Raw genomic sequence first — 8,993 nt, forward strand, 5'->3', positions numbered from 1 at the left:
AGAAGGTCTCTTGTTTACCAGGCTAGCTGGCCCTCAGGCTCTTGGGGACTCTGTTGTCTCCTCCAGAATTCTCCAGGGATGACAGGAGTGCTCCACCATATTTGCCTCATGAGACGTCTAAGGACCTGATCTTGGCCTCAGGTTAACAGAAAGTAATCTGCCCAGTCACTGAACTTTTTGCTAAAGCCCGTTTCAGTTGTATCCCTATAGCCCTGAGATCATGTTTGGTAGGGTAGCCTCAAGCCAAGAATGACCTTAAACTGATCCTCCAGCCTCTAGGTCTGCTCGGCCATGTCACCCCCTTTTGTTTATTGATAGAATCTTAAAGAAAAGCCCTGGCTTGCCCTCTGGTTTTGTTACGTAGTAACTCACACTAGTCATAGTGAGCCTTCTGATTTAGCCTCCTGAGTTCTGGGATTACAGGCATACACCATCATATGTGACCATAAATAATGGCTCAGTAGACAATGATGCTTGCCTCCAAGCCCGACGATTTGAGTTTAATGGGATCCTACCCCACGGAAGGAGAAAATTATAGTCTTCTGAGTCATTCTCTGACCTCCACTCATATACACAAATAAATAAATTAATAATAAACTTTAAAGACAGATATCAGTGGCACAGATGTCAATGTCCAAGATCTGTATCAGGTCAGTTGGTGTCTTGATTGTGTTTTACTTTGAAGGCAGTGTAAGAGCTCAGACAAAGGTGGCTGACACACCTGTCATTACTTTTTCTCTTGAACAGTCATTCTACTACTTTTGGGTGCGTTTGGTGACTCCAAGTGATGCCCAGCCCACAGCCACTTCCTAAAATGAGCCACTTTATGCTGAGGGAGGAAAAACCCTAGGCTAGCTGACCATTTGTTTCCCAGTTGAGATCAACATACATCCCATGCATAGACAGCAAGAGGCATAGTCTCCCCTGGCCAAATGAAGGCAGGCAGGAGTCCCTCCTGAAATAGTCTGGGAGTGCACTAGCCTGACACATCTAGCCCTTTCAGGACCATGGAGTCTCATGGAATTGAGAGTAGGATGAAGAGTCTTGGAGACAGAAGCCAAAGGCCACTGACTAAACAAGCCTGGGCCAGGGGCAGCTCACTTCTGACCCATGTAGCCTTAGGAAAAAGCTATATCCTTTTCCAGAAACTAGGCACCTGGACTAGAAGTTCTTCAAAATTCAGAATCAGGGGAGACCAAGACGGTTTAGCGGGTATAAGCATTTGCCATACAAACCTCTCAGCCCGAGTTTGACTCTGGAACCCACAGCAGAAGAGAGCCTGTGTCCCAAAGTTGACCTCTGTATGCATGTATGCCAACACATACAGAGTTTCTCCATGTAGTCCGGTAACTTACTAAATGGACCAGGCTATCCTTGAACTTACAAAGATCCACCCACTGCCTCCCTTGTGCTAGGATTAAGGTGCACCACCATGCCAGGCTTCACAATCATTTCTCCCTTCCCCATCCTTAAGACAGCCTTTCAATATAGCCCTAAATGGCCTGGAATATGCTATGTAGACCAGGCTGGTCTGGAAACACAATCAGGGCTTGTAGCTCATGTGCCTTGTAAAAAGACAGGTTTCAGGCTCCTTTGCCTGCTTCCACTTGCTAATCCCCATAAACCAGATAGCCACTATGGGGTGACGGGTCTCTAAGAACTCCTCTTACAAAAGGCAGTGCCCATTTCTGATCATGGGACCTGGCCTGCTGGCTTCTCTGCTAGGTAATTTTGTATGCTACCTGTCTCCATTACATTTTGACATTACACACACTGTTCCCACTGAGAACTGCTCTTCCTGTCTGCCTCAGTGTTTCTCAAGATGTCCCTTCCTCTTGGTCTCAGAAATTCCCCAGTATCTCTCACATATAAACTACACCCATGTCCCAGCTTATCCCTTTAGGGATATGTAATCCCAGCTGTGAGTGCTGTCTCTCTCTGGCCACCTCACCCACCCTTGGATGCTCTTTGTTTGATCTGAGCCTGCTAGACTGAGCTGTCATCAGCAATGGCCACGGAAAGGAGAATGCGTACTTGGAGGCCTGGGCCAGCCTTTCCAGGAACACACAAGCACAGCTGGCTCCAAGCTTCTGGGTTTGTTGTTGTTGGTTTTTTTTTTTTTTTTTTTTTTTTTTTTTTTTTTTAATTTTGTACAAAACCATGTGTCCCAGACAAACAGGACATTGAAAACCTTCTCCCAGGCACGATGACCTAAAGGGGAGGACTCCATGAATGAGCAGCTGCCAACCCAGGAAGAGCCATATGCCCTTCTGCACAAGGGCCGGATGGGTTCAGCTGGAGGCCTGCCCTGCCTCCATAAATGCTGGATCTCCGTTTCTCCCAGTGCCTGCAAGGGAAGGAGAAAGAAATGGGTCTGACAGGAGGTGGGAAGGCTCTTGCCAGGGATGGGGCAGGCCCACCATATCTCACCGAGAACATGTGACATTATCCAATGGTTATAGAGATGCCAATGATGACAGCCAAGATGAGAACAGTGACAGAAACACAGATGGCAATCATGACTTTTTTCTGTGGGAGAGGAAGGGTCATGGAAAGTCTCTGTGGAATACCCAGGGCTGGGGTAAGAGGCTGGGCTTACCTTCCTCGCCTTCTTCTGATTCTCTAGAGCTATCTTGACATGCTCTTGCCCACGTTCCACGTAGTCTGCTGAGCTCAGGATGTTCTTCTCGATGCGATTGATCATCTCCCCCTGTCCAGAGAATGAGATAGTTGGGGCGGCAGGGGTAACCAGGCACAGAGGTGAGAACAGTTACTTGTCCACCCCAGCACAAAATAACCAGGGCATTCTTTTTTTTTTTGGGGGGGTGCTTAAAGACAGGGTTTTTCTTTGTAGCTCTGGGTGTCCTGGAACTCTACCTGCTGACCAGGATAGCCTAGAACTCAAGGGTTTTACCTGCTTCTGCATCCCGTGTGCTGGGATTAAAGACATACGCCACTAGTCGAGACATTATCGGCAGACAAAAGCTACACTAACAAAGCTAAAGCAGGACAGGAGCTGTTGACAGTAACATTTCTGGCTCCTACCCCATCAGGTTGTCCCCTCTGTTCCATTGTCCTATACAACCTCCATTTGCAGTGGAAGCCTGCAGCCATGGCCTCACAGGACCAGTACCTTGTCCACAGATAGTAAACTACCAGCTTAGGTGCTGGTACTCCCACTGAATGACAGTGATTTCCCATGACTACCAGCTGCAGAAGAGAATGACCATAACATTGTGGAGTTTATCTCAGAAGGTCAGGACAGGGCCATTCTAACCTAGGAGAGACAGGAAGGTTGACCTTCTAGGGACAGCTTTCCACAGGAGCTCTAACAGCATTAGTTGGACTTCTGTCACAGGAAGAGAAGCCATGATTAAGGCCATGCCTAGGTGAGGTACACACTGGTGGTTCAGGTGGGATGCCACAAAAGTAGCTGTGAGTAGCTTTTGGCTAAGGTTGGAAGTAGAGGCCACCTGGAAGCATGCCCAAGCTTGGAAGAGCATAAAAAAAGCCCAGGAGAGCGTCTTGGCTCCAGGTCAAGGTTAGGACTAAAGGTTACACAGGGCTTCCGGGCACACACCTGCATCTCCACCTCCGTAGCTAGAAAAGTGAAGATCTCGTGGAGCTCACGGATGCTGCGCTCCAGCTGCTGGATCTCACTGTGCCGCGCATTGATCTCATTCAGGGCCTGCCGAGTCACCTGTGTGTCCTTCAGTATCTGGGGAAACAGCCGGGAACTGGAGATGTCACAGGGAAATCAGCATCTGGGTCAAAAGTTTAATTGAGCTTCTCCAACAGCCCTCTAACCTACAAACCCTGCATTCTAACTCATTCCTGACTGGGCCTTGGTCTGCCTTCCATACAAAGAAACCAGGACTCAAAGATGGAAAGCCCACAGAGGAAGGATGGCTGTGGCCACTCACATTAGACACGAACACTTCACTCTGCCCACTGTCCAGCATCTGCTCCAGTTCCTCGTCAGACACCATTCCAGCATTGGCTGTAACAGAAAAGGCCAGTTCAGAGCCAATCAGAACCCCTAAACCCTGAGGACAAAGTACCCCAACTCACTGATCTTCAGCTGTCTCCGAATACGCTCCACATTCTTCTCTCGGTATTCGGACTGCATTGAGTTGCACTTGTTGATGAGCTCGACAAATTGCTGGGACAGGACCCCATGCTAAGAACAGAAAGTCTAGCTGGGCGTCAGCAAGAATTGCCATGAGCTAGTGGTGCCATAACCACCTGTGGTCTTGGCAGACTCCCTCACTCCTCAGAAAGAAAGTCAAATGTCTTATCAGGGCCCCATGACACCCATAGCTGCCTCTTCCTACCCACACCTTACCACCTCCTTCCTACCCAGTGGTTTCTCCCTCAACAAAACATGCTCGTATCTGCCTTGGCACACCACTCCTTCTGCCTAGAATGTTCATTCTCAAGAACCCTTAAGTCTTCATTTATTTTTTTCCAAATTTGTATTGTCTTGTGTGTATTTTGCTTACATGCTCATCAGTATATCACGTGTGCCTGGTGACTATGAGCCAGGTGTCAGATCCTCAAACTGGGGTTATAGAAGGCTGTGAGAAACCATGTGGGGGGCTGAGGATCGAACCTGGGTCCTCTGAAGAGTAGCAAGTGCTCTTCACTGCTGAGCCGTGTCTTTAACCTCATCTTATTTTTTGATTGTTAGTTGGTTTTCAGACATGGCTTCATGTAGCTCATACTGGTCTTGAACTCCTGATCTTTCTCTACCTTTCAAGCATTGGGATTTACAGGCCATGTCTAGCTTCAACTATTTTTAAGTTTTTAATTTTGATCTTATTTTTTTAATTATTATTACTATTATTTAGGTTGAGACTGGGTCCCATATAGCCCAGGCTAGCCTGCTAGCATCACCTGTGTACACCAAAAGAGGCTAACTGTCTTACGTGGTGGTAGAAATCGAACCAGAGCCCTGGGTGTGCTAGATATGACTGACACTCCCAGCCCTTACTTAAATTTAATTGTTGTGGGGTGGGATTGTGCAGATGGCTGAGCCTTTAAAAATACAACTGTGCAAGTCTGAAAACTCACACCCAGTGATCCTAGAACCCATCAAAAGCCAGATGTGGTGTTGTGCCTCTGTGATCCCAGCATGCCTACAGGCATCTGGGAGGCAGAGGCAAGAGGGTCACAGTGCAGCAGCAGTCACAGACCCCACCTTGGCAAGGGGAAAGGATGGAAACTCATTCCTTTGACCGCAACATGAGCACTGTGGTGTGCGTGTGCCCCATTCACACATTTAGAAAAAAAGCTAGAGAACGTTTTTGCATCACTGGTGATTAAAAACAGGGCCTGGAGCATGCTAAGCACACACTCTACCACACAGTTCACCTCCTCTCCATCACTTACATTCCTTCCCTGTCAGCACATTCCCTCATTTTATGCTGTTTTGTCTCTTACTACTCATTAGACTATAAAATAATGTAAGCCTACTGTGGTAACCTATGCCTTTAATCCTAGCACTGGGGAGACAGACACAAGAAGATCTGAGTTTGAGGGCAGCCTTAACTATACAGTGAGCTCCAGGCCAGTGAGAGCTAGTTAGTGAGACCGTCTCAGTAAGTAAAAATAAAACTAATGAACTTATTTGTTGGTGTCTTGCCCTATAAGACTTAAGCCTCAAGGGTAGAATGTTTAGTTCAGAGGGCGTACAGGCATGTGTGCATGTGTTGAAGGTTTGCTGTTATCAGTGTTGCTGTACACACACTGCAGGTTCACTCACGTACCTTGGTGTCACCGTGCCACTACTGTAACAAGGTCCTCTCACATCAATAACAGCACAAGTGCTCACCGGAACTCCTGCTCCTGTGCCCTTTAGAGATGCCCAAACTCCCCTAGCTATTCCAAGCCTGACCTCCAGAAATCCCAATCACTCTTCACTAAGCACCCAGAGGGGCCCAGTCAAATCACAGAAAGCCTCTTTGCTAAGACATTGCCTAATATGACTTCCTTTTCACTGCTGCCCCAGAATTCACTTTTTATATATTTATATATGTAAATTTTTTTCTAAAATATATAAAGATTTTAATTATGATTACTTTTTGATTTTGAATATTTTATTAGTTTTAATTGTGTGTGCATGTTCATATGTAAGTAGTGCTGGTGTTTGAGGTCAGAGGCCTCCGTTTAGAGCTGGAGTTACAGATGACTGTGAGCCATCTAACATGGGTGCTTGAAACAGCTGAATTCAGTTCCTCTGAGAAAGTGACTCCATCTCTCTCGCCTTAAATTATACATTATTTATCTAGCGTGGGCATGGGGAGGACATATATTCAGGGTGCACATGTAGAAGCCAGAGGACAACTTGCAGGAGTTAGCTCTCCTCCTACTGTGTGGCTCAGAAGCTGAATCAGGTTACAAGGCTTGGAAGCAGACACCTTTGCCCACTGATCCATCTTACCACCCTTTCATCTCATGGATTCTATCTATGGGACCAAGGATGTCCTCTGGAAGAACAGCTGGTGCTCCTAGCCCTGAGCCATCCCTCCAGCCCTGCTTGTTATTTCTGTCTCTTCTTCTCTTGAGCAGAATGATAAAGCACTAAGTCCTACATGAGAAATATCTTTGCTTCTTATTCGAAATGGCCCAAATTCCCCGTCTCAGTTCTGGGAAAGTATGTGTCTCACCTAAGTCATGTCTGACACAGAAAACTCTCTACCTACACCCAGTTCTTTCTGTCTTGAGCATAAGCTTCTTCATATGGAAGAACATTAGGACAGAGACCCCAGAATCAAGGCTCTCCAAGGCCTGCACAGCCACCATTTGGTAACCTAGGCAACACTTTACAAAATTCCTTAGTCCTAGGAAAATGAAACGCACCTGGGTTTTCCTCATTCTTGTGTTGACTGAGTTATAATTCTCATCAGCTTCTTCCTTCTGGGGCTCTATGGCTGTGAGGATAGATGGAGAAAGACTTACAAAATTGTTGGGGAGGCCAGCTGAATTCTGTTTGGGGTTGGCCTGATCTACATATTGAGCACATTAATAAAAATGTAAGACATATAATAAAAAGATTTAAGTAAATTTTAAAAAATTGGTTGGGGACCAGAACACAGGGCCACATCTACATTGCAGCTACATAGTAAGGAGGGTCTTATCTTCATAAATTTTTATTACAAAGTGACTATGAACAGAGATGTATTTTGGTAGTAACACATAATGTTGGAGGAGGGGGAGGAAGAAGAGGAAGAGGAGAAAAAGAAGGAAGGAGTAGACCTTTAACTAAATCTCAGCACTTAAAAGGCAGAGAAAGATGGATCTCTGAATTTGAGGCCAGCCTGGTCCACATAGAAAGAAGTGAGGGAGGGGGTGGAGAAAGAGAAGGGAGGAGAAGGGGGCTAATTCTGGACTTCTGAGAGAAGTTTTTCTCTGAATTACATCGGTGGGTATCCACAAGTGGGAAGAAACCGCCTAAGAAAACCCTCATCTACCTGCTCAAAGAATATACACTGAGCTGAAAGAAATTTAACAGTAAGAAGTTTCGAATTTAAACTTTAAATAATAATAAAGTAATCTGAGAGGCCATAATGTGCTCTGTAAAGGCTTTGATGACAGAGACCCTAGACCCAGGTTTGCTTTATGACCTGGATGTATCACTTGACTGTATGCAACAACCAGATATACCAGCAACAGGACTGAATCAAAGGGAAAGATATGGTTGAGTCCCTTAAAGTTCATTCACCTTTTAGCTGTGTCCGGACCTCTCTCCCCAGATGTTTGATCTCCTCACGTAGGTTCTGCAGGCCCCGCTTCATGCCTAAACGAGAAATCCAACACTTCCAAACTACAGCTTCTACCACAAACCAAAACCAAACCCACCCTGGTCAGCACCTTGAATAAAACTACATCTCCCATAATCCAACAGCCTGGCGTGCGTGAGCCCGAGGTTTCGCTTACTCTCCTCGGGAAGAGGCGTGGCCAGGATGGTAACCTGCTGTTTCTCCAACTCTCGGACTTTACTCTCCAGTTTGGCCATAGTCTGCCGAATTGTCTGCACCTAGAAAGGATCACCAAGAGGGCTGAAGACTTAAGTGTCACTCTAGTCCGCCCTACTCCTCGGTTCTCCCGACCCTTACCTTCTGGAAGAACTCGTCGTCCGGGCTGCTCAGCCGGGCGGCACCTGACTGCACCACCAACGCGACTCGAACCTCATCTTCATCGTCTGAGATGCTATCCCCCTGCCAAGGCCGGAGTCATTGGCACCACTTGCTCGCTGCGGTTCTTGTTCCGCAGGAACCATGGGCTTCCGGGATTTTCCTTCCTGGCCATCAGCCACCCGTCCCGGACCCAAAACCTCACTCCAGCGCGCCCGCCCGGCCCCACTTTCCCTCATTCCAGAGTGTCTTCACGACCCCAGTTTCTCACCTGCCTCAACTCATGGGTCCTGTCGCGCATGGTGGCCGGAGTGCCCTGGCCTTAAGCCCAAAGGGCTTCAAGGTTCTAAATTTGGAAGTCGTGCACCTCTCTCACACTTGACACCCCCCCTCACCCTGCGAACTCCAATACCCTCAGGAGCCGCCAAAGGCCCCACCCCTTTCACCATCCACAGTCGTGGGGAGAACCCAACCATAGGCCCCCCAAAGTTCTACAGGTTGGAATTCCCTTCTCTTCCCCCCATCCTGCTCCCGCAACTGCAACCCCGCCCCTCGGGGATGATTCCGAGCATGCGCACAAGGTCTTGACTCGTCCTCGCTAGAGGGAAAGGCGGAGGTCGGAAGCAGTTGCAGCCGAACGGAAGCGAGGCTGCCTGGCTCCAGAGCCCGCCTCCCAACCCCCGCCTTTACCGGAACATCTCATGTTGGAACTGAAATCTAGTTGCCCAAAGGGTTGGGAATGCGTCATCTGCACGCAGTCTGAGAGCCTGGTATCTCACATCACCCCATGGCGCCCCCTCATCACGTGACAGGCCGGGCCCAGCTCCGCGGGCTGCAACGCGACAGCCAGTCACGTGT

General features: G+C 47.8%; 1 protein-coding gene across 2 annotated transcripts; it reads right to left on the reverse strand.

Annotated features, from left to right (window-relative positions):
- Positions 1-485: 485 nt before the first annotated feature.
- STX4 (syntaxin 4) lies at positions 486-8,751 on the reverse strand. Of its 2 annotated transcripts, XM_080911348.1 has the most exons (11): positions 8,407-8,749; positions 8,118-8,219; positions 7,939-8,038; positions 7,724-7,798; positions 6,862-6,932; positions 4,072-4,180; positions 3,924-4,000; positions 3,581-3,718; positions 2,600-2,710; positions 2,431-2,529; positions 488-2,347 (listed from the first exon to the last, which is right to left on the reverse strand). In XM_080911348.1, the coding sequence occupies exons 1-10, from the start codon at positions 8,434-8,436 to the stop codon at positions 2,446-2,448; spliced, it is 897 nt and encodes a 298-aa protein (XP_080767474.1). In that variant the 5' UTR covers positions 8,437-8,749; the 3' UTR covers positions 488-2,347; positions 2,431-2,445. The 2 variants fall into 2 exon arrangements, with proteins under 2 accessions (XP_080767475.1, XP_080767474.1); XM_080911349.1 differs by having other exon boundaries at positions 486-2,529; positions 8,407-8,751.
- Positions 8,752-8,993: the final 242 nt, after the last annotated feature.

Source organism: Micromys minutus (assembly GCF_963924665.1).
Source record: "Micromys minutus genome assembly, chromosome: 2".
Taxonomy (NCBI): Eukaryota; Metazoa; Chordata; class Mammalia; order Rodentia; family Muridae; genus Micromys; species Micromys minutus.

Bases quoted from the DNA above. Each gene is read 5' to 3' on its own strand.
- STX4 (XM_080911349.1), bottom strand. From the start codon at position 8,436: ATGCGCGACAGGACCCATGAGTTGAGGCAG. The intron at 3,719-3,923 runs GTGAGTGGCCAC...CTGTTTCCCCAG, and splicing joins GTGAAGTGTTCGTGTCTAAT to ATACTGAAGGACACACAGGT. The intron at 2,530-2,599 runs GTAAGCCCAGCC...CCTCTCCCACAG, and splicing joins ATCAGAAGAAGGCGAGGAAG to AAAAAAGTCATGATTGCCAT.